Source organism: Struthio camelus, chromosome 12, assembly GCF_040807025.1.
Source record: "Struthio camelus isolate bStrCam1 chromosome 12, bStrCam1.hap1, whole genome shotgun sequence".
Classification (NCBI taxonomy): domain Eukaryota; kingdom Metazoa; phylum Chordata; class Aves; order Struthioniformes; family Struthionidae; genus Struthio; species Struthio camelus.
This window is the reverse complement of record NC_090953.1, coordinates 2048846-2065933: the sequence shown is the minus strand read 5'-3', so window position 1 is coordinate 2065933 and position 17088 is coordinate 2048846. Positions and strand designations below refer to the sequence as shown.

At 42.5% G+C, this 17088-nt stretch overlaps 1 protein-coding gene across 1 annotated transcript in view; it reads right to left on the bottom strand.

Moving 5' to 3' along the window:
* Positions 1-369: 369 nt before the first annotated feature.
* Positions 370-17088, bottom strand: part of ANP32A (acidic nuclear phosphoprotein 32 family member A) — a 23968-nt gene continuing 7249 nt past the window's right edge. Inside the window, exons 2-7 of the mRNA XM_068959049.1 lie at positions 7424-7573; positions 7150-7272; positions 4925-5123; positions 3301-3398; positions 1908-1968; positions 370-1727 (exon numbers count right to left, since the gene is read on the bottom strand). Of these exons, the coding sequence (XP_068815150.1) occupies positions 1666-1727; positions 1908-1968; positions 3301-3398; positions 4925-5123; positions 7150-7272; positions 7424-7573 (693 nt within the window). The 3' untranslated portion in view covers positions 370-1665. The remainder of the gene's footprint in view (positions 1728-1907; positions 1969-3300; positions 3399-4924; positions 5124-7149; positions 7273-7423; positions 7574-17088) is intronic.

The following is a 17088-nucleotide window of genomic DNA, read 5'->3' as shown; positions in this document are numbered from 1 at the left end:
TACACAGAACCATTTTTTCCCTCAATCAGATGAAGGAAACCAGGAATTCTTTCCTCTGGGCCTGGATAAATAGGGGTAGGATCAAACACATGGTAGACATGAACATGCTAAACTATAATAATCATGATGGCAACACAAGAAAAAAAATATTTCTGAAATAAAAACAGCATACCATTATTTGCATTAAAACCAAAACCTCTCCCTTGGTTTCACCCAGTCATGGCTAAGAGGAGTTTTATAGAGCAAAACATATTGTCAAGCTACTAAAAATATCAGGGAGCTTACCAGAATAGGTTATTAAATGCCTTTTTAAAAAGGTATGCAATTCATTCCCAGTGGCCCATTTTACTCAAATAAGCCACAGAAAAATTGTATAAAAAGATTTATTGAAATTCATCAATGACAAACAGACATAAAACTCAAAGTTTGGCTCTTCTGGGAAAAAAAACTGTTGCAAATGTATTTATACAGATGAAATATTGACTAGGAAATACAAGTCACTTCTAAAGCTATTTTAAAGAGGGATATGAAAGTAAAACTGTACATTCACTAGGTATTTTCAGTCATTTTACTGACTTCCACTAGGTAAGAAAATACAATTTTGTATTAGTATCTCGTGCTTGAGTGTATGAAAAGAAACCTCCTACCCTACATGCTGAACTGCCTCCTGTATTTAGGTTTGTAAAAATTTTCAAAGTATATAGCACAAGTGGAAGTAGTTTCTCATCACTTAAAATTGACTAGGTGTTATATATTACAGACCAAAATAGTACACACCTTATTTAAAAGGGTTGAAACATTTTTTTTATTACAATTGTCAAATTCATTTCACTAGTAACTCAGGAATTAGGAACACTTTTTATATATATTTATATATATATTTAAATGCCTGCCATTTTCAGTGTATTGGCTATACCCTAGCCAAAAAAAAAAAAAAAAAAAAAAAAAAACCCAAAAAAAACAGAAAGGAAAAAACACAACACACAGGGGGGAGGATTGCAAGTTCACCCCACAAATCAGATCCAAAGGAACACCCCAAAAAACAAAACAAAACAAAAACCCCATTTGGTCACTATTTACAAACAGCAAAATAAAAGGTACCTACAGAAGCAGGGAAAGCACTGGCTGAAAATGGCAGTCATTCACGGACAGGCAACAAAGAAATCACTTTATCAATATGCCATTCTCACACCTGTTGCTGTGGAGGGATGCTTTGCCTAGATCTGCATCATCCCTAAAAAAATGCTTACAATATGTTTAGTGACTGGCAGCGGTGGAAAATCCCAACAAACATATTCAGCTGTCTCAGAACAGATTATGCATATTTTGGGTATGATCCACTGATCTTAAACTTTTTTTTATTTTTTAAGATGTCAAACTATCCACTCCAATAATAAGAAACAAATTACCACTTGGTTTATACTTACTATTGCAGTTACAGGGACTAAGAGAGGGACGAAAAAGAAAAATTTTAAAACGAATAGGAGGAGGAGTGGCAGTAAAAATAGTATTTTATTCCCTTGCCCACCCAGTCTGCTTCTCCCTCTCGTTCCCACAGCAACATTACAATCGGGGGGGAAAAAAAAGTTGGGGGTGTGGGGAGGGGAGATACAGGGTAAAAACAGTCAAATCACAATAGGAAATTTTCAAAATAGGTTATTCAGTTTAGTCATCTTCATCCCCTTCGTCTTCAGGTTCTCGTTTTCTCTTCTGTCCCCTTTCTTCATCTGCAAAATAAAATGCAACTTGAATTATAGGAGTGCTACTCGGAAGCTGAACAAGTTCAACAGGCTTCTACTTGGCAGCTGGCTTGCTATCAAAGAAGCAGGAATACAAATGTGAACCTCCTTTTACTATACTACACATTTTTTTTTAAATCTCTAGCAAGAACTGGATTACTGCCATACCGAGTTCTTCTTCATCTTCGTCATCATCTACCTCACCGTCATTATAGCCTTCTTCATCCTCCTAAGACAGAAAAGAAAGGATTTTTAAAAGTTGCTTTTCGTGCAGCACCTTTCACAATTTGACAATATCCGACAGCATTCTACAACAGTGAAAAAGTCCTCGAAGCACCTTAAACAAAAAAACAAACAAAAAGGCAGATGCTTCCCACGCACTTATGTAAGTGCGGTTGCTGAAGTTCTTAGCTACAGCATAACTGACTCTGGCCCAAGTTTCACTACAGGAAATCAAAAGCAATCATAGCAGCCACTTCTAGCTTAAAGCCTTCAGCAAGTAAATGATTTTATAACTCACACTGCTATGTAGCTGCCAATTTGTTATGAAGTTTAAGTTTAGTAAAAGTTGATGATTGGACAGTAGAAAGCAAAACGTCTAGGGGTAAGGAGAGTTACAAGATGAACAGGCATCTCCAGATTCTGAGAAGTTGCTGTTATTTCTAAGAACAGGCTGGCCAATCAGTCAGAAAGTGTGGGAGCTAAGTATCTGCCGTTCTTTGGCCAGAGGATGGATTATATGATCGCCTACAGTCACTTTTTAGTCCCATTCCCAGAGGTTCTTCTAACAGCAAGGTCTCAGCAGATTGCAACAGGCTCAGCATACCCTATGCACAGGATCCAGATTATGCTAAGAATGTAAGCATCCTTAAGTATCAGAAGGTGTATGTCCAAGGAGGAACCTTGTTGTTCTGAGGGCATAGGGTCAGTAATTTGTGTACCACATCGAGCAGCATGCAACTTCCACAACATCAGCGTGACCTTGTTAGAGCAGGGCCTGCTCAGTCTCTCCTTACAAAGAGGTGCTAAACTGTTTTTCTACGTGTGCTAAGAACACCATGACCAACAGCTACCCACAGGCCCTCGCAAAGACACAACTTCACTTTCTGCTCTTTGTGCTCATCCTGTTTATCCCGTTGTTACTCCGACTAACTCTAACTCAAATCAACACCATGGTGTAAAGAATCAGTGTTGGTACTCTGTTTTCTGGGCTGCAGTTTCTCCCATTCTCTCCCTTGCTAGTCTGGAGACTGTAACTCCACCTCTTCAAAGGCTCCACATGTTAAAACTCCACACACATTCCTGAGAGTATTTTTGACATCAGCCCAATAAACAACATGATTTAATGTCAGTGGTCACTAGATGGCAGCTGGCTCACAAACAGACACTCCTCAATGCCACTCCCATTGTAATTTTAATGCTTCTCAGTTGTTGTTGTTTTAAAAAGAAAGTACTTGCTTCAAGTACAAAAAGGTTCAACATTTGGTCCATTTCTTGCCCAGCTATTCCAAGTTAGAAAATGTTCACTCCATGCTCACTATTAACTACAATAAATCCTCACCTCCTCTTCTCCACTCACATCTTCCTCTTCTCCTTCCTCCTCTTCCTCCTCATCTTCTTCGTCTTCTACTACCTGAGCATCTTCATCGTACTCCTCTTCTATACAGTCAAACAAGATTAACCACTCAGATATTTAGAGTTTATTTTTTTCAGCTTTACCTCCCGAGATGTGCCCTCTTAGTAACATAAGGAGCAAATTGAACGTGTTGCTTAAAGGCAGAACAGAGTTTCATGCAACTCTCCAGCTGCAAAACACAGGGCTCAGAGTCCCGCGCCTCTTTAGTCTAGTGACGGGGTACCATGGCAGTTGCACCCGTGGTCTGACCTGCTCCAGGACCGAGGGGGACCCCAGGGCTGCTTTAGTTGAAGCTGCTCCAGCTCCCACGACTAACAGGCATTTTAAAGCCTACGAGACACTGCAGCTCTTCTGCTCTGCCCATCTGCTCCTACCAGGGACAGAGCAGAACTGTAAAGGGCAACCATACCCTAGAAATGCTCCCCAGCAGCCACCCCTTTCCTTTGTGCTGCCAGAGCAGCACAAAACGTCCACACATAATCCAACTTACAAGTTTTCAATCTGTTTTTGAAAGGAAAGAGCTTAAATACACCTAGCCCGAGCAACAAACCAGGAATGCTTTCCATACCATAAGAATGGTGCTTTGGAGCTTTTTCATGCATTTGAACACAGGCCCAGACTCGTGCTCTGCTGAAGAGAGCCTGTCCCTGCTGAAGCTGGCCGAATGCACCACTCTGCCAGGCAGTGCTGCAGCACTCAACCCTTTCACCAGATCTCACACTCAGCACTCGAGAGAAAAGTGCAAGTCCAGCTATTCTGCTTTTGCTGTGCAGCTGGGTTTGAAGAGTCTAGCAAATTCCCCAACTCAGCCTGATACTCGTCCAGCTGGTGAACTGATGCCTCTGACTGCAGTCTGCCGGGGAGGCAGAATGGCACCTACAGCCCAGTGGGACCCACAGTTAATTTTCCTAACATTAGAAAGTTGCTTGCTACTTCATTAGTGCCTTTCACGGAGCTTGCTCCAGGCAATCTTCAGTATACACACTCTCCTCTCCTCTTCTGCCCTAATCTAACTAGTTCACTTTGCCCTTAATGATCAGACATACTCTCCTATTAACAAGCAATGCCTCAGCTCCTCTGTTTGAATCCTTGACTCTGCCACTTTTTTCTATGCCCAGTCTGGTTCCCCCTTCTATCCTCATCTATCAGGGTCTACACAACTGCACATACTCCTCTGACTGTACGGTTCCTGGAAAACTGCAGTATGTACATGTTATCTTTTCTTATCCACTTCTTCCTTATGTCTTCCTCCCCGATGTTCACTGTTCCCTGAACTCTTTTAGTGTCTTATTGCTTGTCTTACCCCTCCTCCCGGCCTGTTTCTTCTACCCCCCCTTCACTCCCTGTCTTTTACAACAGATAAGACTGAGAAAGCTTTTTCAAGCTTTCGTTCCTTCAGAGGACACTGAGGTGGTACTTCTTTACCTCAGGCAGGGAAGGAGCTGCTGAGAGACCCCTTCACTGGCCAGAAAGTCAGAGCTGGAAACAAAAACTACTAGGCAGCATATCACTCTTAACTTATGTACACCAAGTAGCACAATTCACATACCATCTTCATCTTCCTCCTCATCGTCTAAGCCTTCCACGTAGCCCTCTGCATCAGAGTCTGGCGCTTCTTTGTCATCCCGATCGTAGCCATCGAGGTATGTGAGCTGCGGGAGGAGCTTGAATACGTTTTCTCTATAATCGTTCAAGTTGGTTACCTCGCAATTGAAAAGATCTAAACTCTTCAGGTTTTCTAACTTTTTCTGCAAGGAAAGAAAAGTCTCTGAAGTTCAGTGTCACAATAAATCTCTAAAGAACAGAGAACTCTACAGCAGCCGGAGTTAATGTGCTCAACAGCTTCCCGTGACAAAAGGGCCATTTCATTGTCTGCCCACTAAATTGGTGTGGAATAGAATTCTGCAATGCTTGGCCATTGCTGCTTTGCTATCTGTGAACGGAAAATGCTCTTTCTAAAGTTCAGTACCTCACAAGCAGAAGACTGAAATTTGGAAAGAGGTAATGGTGCAAAAATCACGCGTTGTAAGGGGCCAAGCCAAGAATAAATACCAGTCCAGTGAGTTATCCCAAAAAGGCAAAAGCAAGACTTTGGATCCAGCAGTCAGATACTTTTAAACTACAATTTTCAGTGTAAAAAGAAACAGACGATTCTTTGGATACAAAAATTTTACTAAGAGACATTTAAAAACTTTTAGTGATTGTAGTCTACTAACTTTCAGAAGAATGAAAAAAAAGTTAGAAATTGAACATAAAATAACGTTTTTTCATTTTTTTTTCTTGAGGAACATGTCTGTACTGCCAGCAGCCAACGACATTTAAAAGTACTAACAAGAAAAACACAAGCATAGCAGTTAAGGATTTGTTAACAAGTCTTATGAACTATCTCAGTTCTGGAGTTGAAGATACATAGCAGCGGTGATATCAAGAAAAGAACAAGTCTGTAAGTGGAAGCAGTTACAATCCTCTTTCTCATACCTTTGCTACAGGAGTTTAACTACTCTGCTGTCCCCTTCCGTTAGAGGAAAGGAGGTCCAAGATGAACTAATCTGAGAATTGCTCCTTGAGACATTTTAAGAGCAAGTATTTGGGAAGTCAGAACAAGCTGAAATTCTTCATTTCTGGAGATTAAAGGGCACACAAACCAAAAAATAGAAAACAGTTCTAAGAATTGGACCTGTGGATGCTTTTTGGAACTGCAGCCTGATAAACCTGAACCCAATATTTGAAATAACCACAGTGGAAGCGATCAGGCGAAGCCTGGTGGCACATGGCATTGCAGCTGGTTTCTACAAACACCAGCACATCCCACATCACTGAGCAGAAGTGGTGGCTGGTAATTTTCGACTGAATGCTTTAGAGAAAATACATTCGGTTTAAGTAGAGAGTCTGGCTAAGGGAGGCAAACCTGCAACACATGCCAGCCGTTTGAGCTGACTCTAGGTTAATCCCTTCCAAGGGGTTACACTGGTGGAAAGTTGCTGTGCTTCTAAAATGCACTGATTGAGTGACATTAGCCTTCATATTTCAGGGAGGGCACAGGACTGCAATGTGACACTGTCAGGTGCACAGCTTTGATCCAAACAGGCAGTCCTGGCAGATACAATCTGTGTGGATAAGCAGAGACCTACTTCCCTCATCAGCTAGCCTCAGTCAGGACTTAAAGGATCAGCTATGGAAAGAGGAGGGAAGCAAAGAACGAGTAGTAAGCGTGTCATACTGGTACCACAGTGGAGGTACTGCACTACTCCACCATAGTGGAGATATCTACAGAAAGCTGCGAAGAAACAGGAGTAACCCGCAATCTACATCGTTACATTTTACAAGTAGCTATCACTGCAACTCTGGTTGTCCTGCCCTAAACCGGAACAGGCAACGCGAGGACAAAAGGTTCCAGATCTTGCTGCAGCCACCTACACGCTGCCTGATCTGTCTGCCCCATGCCGAGTCTTGACTCCTGGGGATGTGGCTGGCTCCTCTTTTGCAGAGGGCTGGCCACTAGAGGGAGGCAACATCTCATGCTCCCAGCTGAGACGCAGCACCACTCCCCGCTACACTATGCTCCCCAGCTACACTATGCTCCCCACGCATGGCACTGGACTACCAGCACCCTATTAAGGGTGTCAGTCTAGAGCCACAGCCACACTCGCTACCATCTGGTAGCAAAAGCCAACAGCTGGAGAGATAAACACCAGGCTCCATTAAGCCAGTGCATTACCCCTCCTCATCACAAAATGACAGGTTTTGTTTTCATTCTGTATCATAGTAACTTACCAGAGGTTCTATTGTACCGAGATCTTTTATTTTGTTGCCACTTAGATTTAAATGCGTGAGGTTTGGACACTTTTCTGCCAACACTTCCAGTCCTCCTGAGATTCTGTTGTCGCTTAGTTCGAGCTAAAAGGCAGATAAACATCTTGAGTTTTTGGCACAAAGCATGTATCATAAAGCCGTTTGCAGAAAAACTTAATTTAACCAAACCAAACAACCATTTTATATTCAGTATAGTGCAAAGAGGGAAAGATATGGCATATGGCATTTTATTTACCTTCTTAAGTTTGTTTAACTTTGGTAAGTTTGCAACTGAGGCTAGGCCTACGTTGATTGTACTTAAGAATTCCAGCTCTTCAAACTCATCTGTAAGGCCTTCAATTTTGCCTTCACATGACCTACAGTTGTCAAGAACGAGTTCTTTAACCTGGAAAAAGAGCAATGCAAAACATGTATAAGAAGTTCTGCACGGAGAATAAAGAGATCGCTCACAAGCAAACCACAAAACAACTCAAGCAATGGAACTGAATAAAAAGCATTCCATTAAACTGGGAAGCATGCTAAGGGTTATTCTCAGTATCTGATCCCTAACTTTGCTCGCTTGCTAGGTCAGCATCTCGATGGGTCTCAGCTATATTTCAAAAACACAGCTAGACTTCAGAAACATTAATCCCGGCCTAATCGATTGTTTGTTATAAGTAGCACTGACTTTGGTAAATGAAAGTAATAAGCACTCTAAACAGTATGAAAGCGACATATATATTTTAAACTAACCTACAACTTTGACACTTTTCGCAACTGGTCTGCTATTACAACGTATCATCAGTTGTTACAACAGCTTCTTTGTGCATGCAAAAATTATTGAAGCTTTTCAAGCTGGAGAACTGTGTATTTCAGATCACTGCCTACTCAGACATTTCCGAAACCCCAAGACAGACGCTGGCAATCCTAAATCAGGCGTTGCTGGATTTCATCCTCACCCCTTCTCATGGTACCTTCACGTACCTCAGGACAAGATCTTCTCCACAGAGGCAACTATTTTCTTGAGGAATTACAAGGTATGTTGCAGATGATTCTGGAAGGGGAGGTTTAGTGAACAGAGGCTACTGCTACTTAAGTGCATCTCTCGACTTATCTCCCCTGCCCTGCTGCAGCAGGGAGACTCCAAGGGGGAGGAAGCGATAATTTCCCCAGATGTCTGTGCCTGCAGCACAGAAGGGGCCTAACAGCGAGAGCAGAGCAGCTGACACAGGGCGTGTAAAGCAAGTTACAATCTGCTTTACTGAGCACCACTCTTCTTGCAAGTGCTATCTTCAACTGACACAAAACAACAGCATTAATGCAAAAGAGCCGCTAAACATGCTCCACCCTGAATAGAACAGCTCGTTTTCACCCTAGAGCCAAGTCAGTCTTACAAGATTCAAGCCTATTAGCAGCAAACATCGTAAGAGTTTTTCTGGGCTCTCTAGAAGCTCTTGGCATCGTGGTCTGTGCCACCATAGGAAGGCCCCACCCTTCTGGACACTCTCCAGACATCCTCACATCCGTGGAGAATTTCTAGAGATTATTTTTCCCCTACATACAAATACCTCGAAAAACCCATCCTTCTGACGGTATTATAGCTCCTCTCCTGTAGCAGGCAACCAGAGAACCAAAGCTCAACTCTTGAGCTTTGGGGGTTCTTTACAGGTGTGGGGGGGTCGCTTTATGCGGAGAGCAGTGGACAAAAGAAAGTTTGCGAGAACGATGTAGGCAGAAACGCGAAGCAATTCTTCAGTTCACACAAAGGACAGTTAATATGCAAATATTTCATTTCCTTAATTTTTTGTATTACTGTAACCCTCCCTCTGCAGCAGCACAGAGAACAATCCTATGTAGCTTTACCGCTCCAAACAACATCCCTAGATTTCTAATTAAATCCTAAGCACTGAAGTCAATAGGGAAGTCAGCCCAAAGCAACACGAGAGTACAAATGATTCACTGAGAGTAGGAGGATCAGAGTTAGACAGGAAATGCGTTTTCCAAGTCTCCACAATTTTCCTAGAAGAATTACGATAGGGAATGACTATACCGAAGTCTTCCCGAATTTTAGACTGGTTAGGATAAACCAAAGATTAAGTCAAATGCTCAAGATCCTACATACACTTCTATTCCAATGCAAAAAACAAACCAAATCAAACCAACCCCTCCCCCCAAACAAATCTAAAGGCACATATATGCATCTCTTTAGCATAACGATATTCAGGTATCAGGGTACTCGGATCAATGCAAGGACAAACGCAGTTCTCTCGGACATCTCTTGCTTCACGCACACAGCCCCCGCCAAAAAAAAAGAAGTAGTAAAATAAAAGAAGCTCCATCCCAAAACCAAACCTTAGAGCAGCTACACTTTATCCCTATCTGTTTGTGTCCTTGCTCCACAGCACACAGAGGCCTTTGCCTGCCGCATTATCTCCTCTGGCCAGCCAGCTTGCTCATCTGAGACAGTGCTTGGCAGTTTCAGAATCTACCTAGAGATATGTTTCTTTCGGAACAACGTGGGCAAAGGAGAGAGCTATTGTGTAGAGCGCACAACTTCCCCATCCACCGGCCGCCACGTGTCTGGGATCTGGCTGGAGAGGCTAGTGAACTCCATAGCTGCAGGAGAAAAGATTGGCTGTGGAAGTAGATTTGATCCTGTTATTGGAAGGCTGATAACTGTGCAAAGTGCAAGGTCTTTCTTTTTTTTTTTTTTTTGGTCTTATCCTCTTTGCAAAAGCCAGAAAAGGAAGTTTGCAAAAACACACGTAGGAAGATGAAGCAAGGCTGGAGTTGAGGGAGACAATGCTCATGGGCTCAGCAACCAGCACAGGACAGAGCTTACAGTCAGATTTGGCCTGAAACTGTGCAGCAGACCAAAGGAAATGGTATCTGTCCTCGCTGCATGGTGAAGGCAGGAGGAAGGGAAATTAGACAAAGCTTCCTCAGGGGCAGAAAAGAGATTTGCGGGGGAACTGGAAATTGCTATGGGTGTAGAACCACCACCCTTTAATATGGCAGCAGAAGAGCCAACTAGCTTCTACTTTCAGTCTCCTCCACTTAGGGGAAGACTGCAGTTTCCTCTGTGCCTTTCCAAAAACTTCACTTGATACAGAACTGCAACACTTTGTTTCCTTCGCCCAGTACCAAGACACTGAGCAAAGGTACAGTCAAAACAGCTGCCACAGAGAAGTTGTCACAGAATAAAACTAGGCAGGTTTACAAGTGGTAGAAAGCCTGATTAGCCAAATCTAAAAGTTAATTTAGGAAACAGCGGCACATGGGCCCCTAACGCTCCTGAATTGCAACCGCAGCAGTGAAAGTTCAGGGCCTAGGTGGTCAAGTTAAAATTAAAGCGGCTTTAGATTCAAAGAGATTCAAGAATACTATAGAAAACAATATACAGGTGCAAAAGGATGAAGGTAACACAGCTACATGAACTGGGCGCTTGGGGCTTCTCCCAACTTCCTTTCAACGTGCACACTCAAGGTTGCATTGTAGCCAGTTCTCTTTTGCAGTACAAACAGTAACAGCTACCACCAGCTTATGCACTTTCTATGAGTATTAAAATTATCCACGGCTGTTTGCCCATGTCCTCTCACCCAGCAGTCTCGTGCATCCCGCTCTCTTCCCCTTCCACTCCACGTTTACTTGCCATCTCCTTCTCTTCAGGACTTTAAACCTTGCGCGTAAGCAGAGAACTGCAGTGCTGAGCTGGTCAGACACTGACATCCCATCCAGGAGAGGGCACTACTTTTGCAGGCCCCAAGCACACTGCCCGTTGCTAACTGGAGACTGCTCCGCCACAGGCAGCACGCCAAGGGAAACAAGGGGCTGGCTGCTGCACTGATGTCTGCTCAAAACGCAGTCCCCTTCTGAGGATGATGGGCCTTATCCAGGCATACTACAGTAAGGCACACTAGACAGTGAAACAATTATGTAAGTATATATAAAGTACCGAAAAGGTGACCTTAGTAAAGCTGTGTTTCATCTAAAACAGCTCGCTACCACAAAGTATGACAGAGGGAGTAAATCTATCCCTTGTTTGTTTTCCTGACATCCTAATAGCTTTATAAAAATTCCAGACCATTAATCACTCTCCAAACATCTACTGGACTTCTCATTAACACACTGAAAATGCACAGTAAGACTATCATTTTTACATGTCTCTTTCTTCAAGTTCTCTCATCAAAACACAGCACAAACATTTGCCCAATATAAGGAGCCAACACTAGCAGCCTTTCTGAGTCTTGCTATATTCTTGAGCAGGATGAGTGGGCCTCAACTGGTCTCAATCAATTTAGTTGTATCACATTTCAATCTGCATAATGTTATAGACATATGGACGAACAGTCAGACTAAGGACGACAATCTGAACTTGTTTGGGTGGACAGGCTAAGGGAACAAGTTTCCTGAAATAATTCATGCTTGGTTACACCAAAGACAGGAAGATCCAACTTGCAGAAGTCGTACATAGTCAGTCTTACTGTTGTCTACTATAGAATGCGTAAGCAAGTCAAAGCGCTAATGGGAGTAAGTACCAGGACAAGTAGGCCACATGACCTGTCCCCTCCTACCTCTTCCACCTCCTTCCCAAAAACCTACTACATAATAAGAAACAGCACAAGAGCAACATGCCACAGGCTACTCAACCTCACAGATAACACAGCAATACAAGGATCCTCTAAGGACAAGAGAGTGTATAAACCAATATTTAGCTAAACAGCTAAGAAAGAACTTGCATGTGAATGCCTAGCAGAAAAGCCCCGTTCCTCCATTCAGTATGCTGCCATCTGCTCCAGCTTGTGCTTCCTGCTTGGTTTTGTACTGCTGCTTGTGTGTTGCTTTATTGTTTGCTAGTATCATTCCCTACTTTTCAGCGGTCATATGTAAGCAAGTAGATGGCTGCTTCTTCACCAAACTCTTTAGACAATGTGCCTTGGACCTGTTCTCCTGTGGTCATTCTAGTTTCTATTTCTGATGTTCTCAGACGCTTTCAGAACACGACATCACGTTGCTGTTAATCCCCTGTTGTGCTGTTAAGTGTGGATTACAGCATCCCCTATATCTCTCCAGGCCTTTCATGACATCACACTTTGCATTACTCTCTGCTTGATAACCAAGGCCTCTTATTTGCTTCCTACTATGGTTACTGTATTAAGTTGTATTCCCAACTGCGTATAAGGTATCCTTAATATAGCCACAGTGTGTACTGTGAGACTCCTAGCTTATTCCTAGGATATGTACAGGCAACCATGTGTAAGTTACCACTGAATTTCATGGGCATAATCACGAGGAACATCTACAACTCATTCACTCTTCAGGGTATCTGACAGATCTTCCCCGGCTCACTTTTCCAGTGCAGTCTGCCTCTCTGGAAGTGACCATACTCTTATCAACAAACACATACTCAAGAATTACACATAGACACACTACTATCCAGCATATTTATCACCTTAACCTTTAATCTACATTTGTATAGTAACATTTAAAAAGGCAAAGTTTCTACTTCAGAGAGCCTACAACCCCTGGGCAGAGAGATCCATGAACTAGGGACTAAGCTCCTGACTTCTAGTCTATGACTGAAGGCTTTTAATAACGTGACAAATAATGTGACAAAAGGACACAGCTGTGAATACAATTTTTAAAAGGTAAATGGCAAGTTCACAAGTTCAGATACCAATCTGCTGGCTTTACAAGCAGGAAGAGCAAAGGCTGTAACATCTCATTTTCAGTACAACGCATCAGATGCTTCTGAAGTGTATGTTGTGTATGGTATCCCTAGGATAGGAATATCCCACCATGTAGCACTTGTAAAGGTAAAGAGGGTGTTAACTCTTGTCTTCCACTGCTCCTAACCAAATGGTCCACGGGAACAGTGAGAGAATTAAAGTCTTTCATACCTCTTAACCAGATGGAAGCTTCATTTGGAGGAGGGCAGAGCTGTGAAAAGATGGAAGGGGAGAGCAAGGGAAGTCTGCCGTGATAAGCGGAAGCCAAGTCCAGCCTTATTTTTGAAAGCAGAGGTAGTTTTTTTTTTTTCTCTCCTAGATGCACAAATATTTTTTCATGACACTCAGGCTTCTGTGCTGGGGAGGGGGAGTTTCTCCTCAAAAGTCTGCATAGTCCTTGCAAAATCCTGCATCACTCCACAGTAAAGAGTGAAAGTATGAGCTTTGCTTGCCTATTGCAACCAGACTCCCAAGCAACTGTGTTCCTTCTAGTTGTAGTACTGTATTCTAGATTTATATTCCTGGAGATTTGAAGATCCCTGGGGAAAAAATGGATCTACGTAGGTTTTTGGTTTTACCCAGTTTGTGCCATGAAGTTTAAGAGAAGCCCACTCTCCAGTCATGACATTCTAATTTGCTGGGGATGGAGGTGGGTTTGTCAAGGCTCAAGATACCACTCGAGTCTTGCAAAGAGCCCATCACTCATGCTTAGCTCCAACACTGCACAGAAAAGACACGGTAAGGATGTAGGATATATCATATTGGCCATGCCCAATTTTAACAACCCTCCCCCAAAGCTGCTTTTCCTGGAGGGAGCTAACATTTCATGAATTTTCATTTCAGATATTATCTGGAATGTGACTAGGCCAAAACCCCTTGAACAAACAGCCTATTTAATACCTTGTGCTAAAACCGAAGCTCCTTTGAAGGCTCAAAGCCATGATGCAATATCTGCTCCAGGATGGTCACCAAAATGTAACCAGTGGATGTCTGAAGAGCTGATTTTTTCTGAATAAAGATAGCGCCACATGTCATTTCCCACCTGCATTTAAGATAGATCTTCAGCCATGTTAGGGCACCCTGTGACTCAGATGCGCAACAGAGCCAGGCTATGCAAAGTTCAGCTCATGGTGGAAAATGGAAAGAGATAGAGGAATGCAAAATAATCTCTAGCCCAAATTAGAGCAGCTACTGGGCTGGTGTATGTCAATGAAGACACACCTTAAGAGCTGTTCTGCCTTTCCAGGCTTGCCAGAGCACGCACGGTCTGGCTGTGCCCCCTCCTACCTCTGGCGTACTGCCCACACGCAGAGAGGAAGGGGGGAGGAAACAGGTGGCACGGCACTGACTGTGCTGGCGCTGTGCCACCCGGGATTCCCCTTCCAAGGGGTAATCCTCAGCTGCTCCTTCTGGGCAGCTCAGAATCGCTCAGCGGAGGTGCTCTGGGATGAGCATCTAACCGCAACATTTTCTTCTCTACCTAAAATTTAACAGACGAGGGAAAATTCCTACACTGCTGATAACTTCTTGCCCCCACAACGTACATACGTAAAAAGAAAGCCAGAATAAAGCTTATATGCACCTACTCCATGTGACAGCAGCAATGATTTGTTTTCTTATCAAACCCCACATTTGATTCTGGATTTTGGAATGTCCCTTCAAGTGTTACTACAAGTATCTGAGATGAAAAAAAAAAACAAAAAATAAAGCAGATTTTTTATCACCTACAGCAAATGTCTTAAACTATTAGTTAGCCAACTATTATTTACCTTGCACAGGCTCTAGTCATTATTGTGTTGTGTAGAGAACTTTACAAATCCTGGAGCAGGGAGAAACATTGCTCAAGAAACAGCTGCAGAGTACAAACCACTTCCCTTGAGATAAGGACATGATATCTAGCAGCCAGAGTACTTGAGAACTGTATTAGCAGAGGCAGTGACTGACAGCTGGAAAGAGAATGGATGGAAGTAATGCGTATACCTTGTAATTTTGAGCAGCACTCCATTACCACCATGATGGATACCGAGCACAAATGCAAAATCTCACCACAGCTGAAGGCCAGGTGCGTGTCAGGACTTCAAAGCAGTTCAGTTTTAAGTTTACAGAATTTCCTCCATGCACACTCCCCAAATCCTAACAAAGGCGTCCCTTTCAACAGCGCTCTGGAACTGGCCCTTTTGATACCAGGCAATCAACAATTTCTGAACATAATATTTTCTGGTGCAGTCTGGTTCAATGGCAACAGGCTCAATTTCTAGTTATTTTACATCCGTTCAACTGAGCTGAAACTCCAAATCTTTGCAACAAGGACATATGAGACTACTAGCGGGCTTAGAACTTCAGCTAGGGTTTCTCCAAACGATGCAACTCCATCAAACTTTCATATTCAAATTCCTCTTATGCACCTCTTTCTTGGAAAGCCCCAGCAACATTTACTTCCAAATTTCAGTGAAGGATTTTAAAAGCCCAACACTGAACCTCCAGCATCACGCCGATACCAGTTTTTGTGCTTCTCGTATTTTTCACTGAAAGCATAAATATACGTGGATGTGCTGTCTTCAAACAGCTAACGCCATGGTTCTCATATAGGCTTACTCTGCGTTTGTAAACTACACTCTAGCAAACTCTTTGTATTTAATATAGTTGATCTAACAATCACACGATGAAGAAAATCAGAATATTTTCTAGATGTTAGTTATACACAGTTTTCAGACTTTAACCGTTCCAGCCTTCTGTTCTGCTTGCAGAGTGCCTAGGGGAAAGCGAGGGCCTGTGAGCCAGCTTCTAAAACCAGAAGCAGCATCCTCCCATCAACAGGGTACCGTACTCTTGAAAAACGGCCAGGGGAGGAGGCTAACAATAGGATTCACTTGGGAAGAGGGTGCAACCACGGAATAGCATGAAAACATTTGCCAAGGGATCAAGAATGATTCAGTGACAACATGGCATCTCTGTGGGCATCTGTCACAGTCTTGACTCAAGCAGTTCAGGCAAATCACTGCGTCCAGGTTCAATGCAGTGCTGTAAAGCAGCAAATTTAAAGCCACCTTTTAAACTGCTATCAAGCTGAAGATCACACCATGCTAGGAATCCACAACCTGGAAGCTAGGCTCTGTTTATGTCAACTCTCACAAAGATGAACACAGTTAATATCTTCTTTTAGCTACACTGCATGTATCAGAGACCCTGCATCGCCTCTACCCTGGCAAAAGGAAAGAAGCAGGGGAAGAGAGACACGAAAATGGCTTATTATTATTGAAGCTGCCCTGTGTTCAGAGACAGTCTAATGCTGCTTTCATAGCCTAGGAAAATCTGGCTCTACATCAATAAATTTACTTTTTATACTCTCTAATATTTTGCATAGCATTGCTATAGACCCTAAAAGCAATATATATGGCTCCAACAAATTTTACTTCCCTCTACTATGCACCTATGAGAAACCTAAAGTTTCAAGTGAAATAGATAAGCTGTGGAGGTGCAGAGAGTCTTGACAAGTCTGACTACACCTTAAGTTCATACCTAACTATGAAGCATCTCCAGTGCAAGAAGCTTCCAGAAAAAAAATAATCTACTGTTAGGATGTCTTTCTCAAAAAACAAACAAACAGACAACCCCTCCCCCCCCCAAACAAGAAACCCTATGAGTCACATAATGTACTTTCACACATTTGGAAGTGTCAGAATAGCTATATGCATAGGCAATACACTAATTAATAAATCAAGAACACACATTAGAGACACAGAAAGCTGTTTCATTCAAAAGCATATAGCTAGTTTTTGTTTTGGTTTCTAGTGTTAAGAGCATAACACTGTAAAAACCCAAAACATTTCACTGGAGAGAGAACCGTTTCAAATACTTAAGTGATTAAATTGCTTGATCTTTGCATTAAGTGCTTTTAAAATTCACATTATTGTCACTTCCTTCTCCTTTTTCTACAGATAGCACGCACAAGTCACTTTACTTCTGGCTCAGTTTCTCTATTTGAGAAATAACATCTGATACCACATTGAAAGCGTTTTTCATTCACTGCCAGCTATTATTAAATACAACAGAACTAAAACATATATTTGCATTCCACCTTTAATTTGAAAATTCTTCAGTTAGAAATGTTAAGTATTTGGCTGAACTGTTTAGTTTGCTCAGTGGCACATCCTCTGAATTGCCCTCAGCAACAAAGGACTGCTAGAGAGAT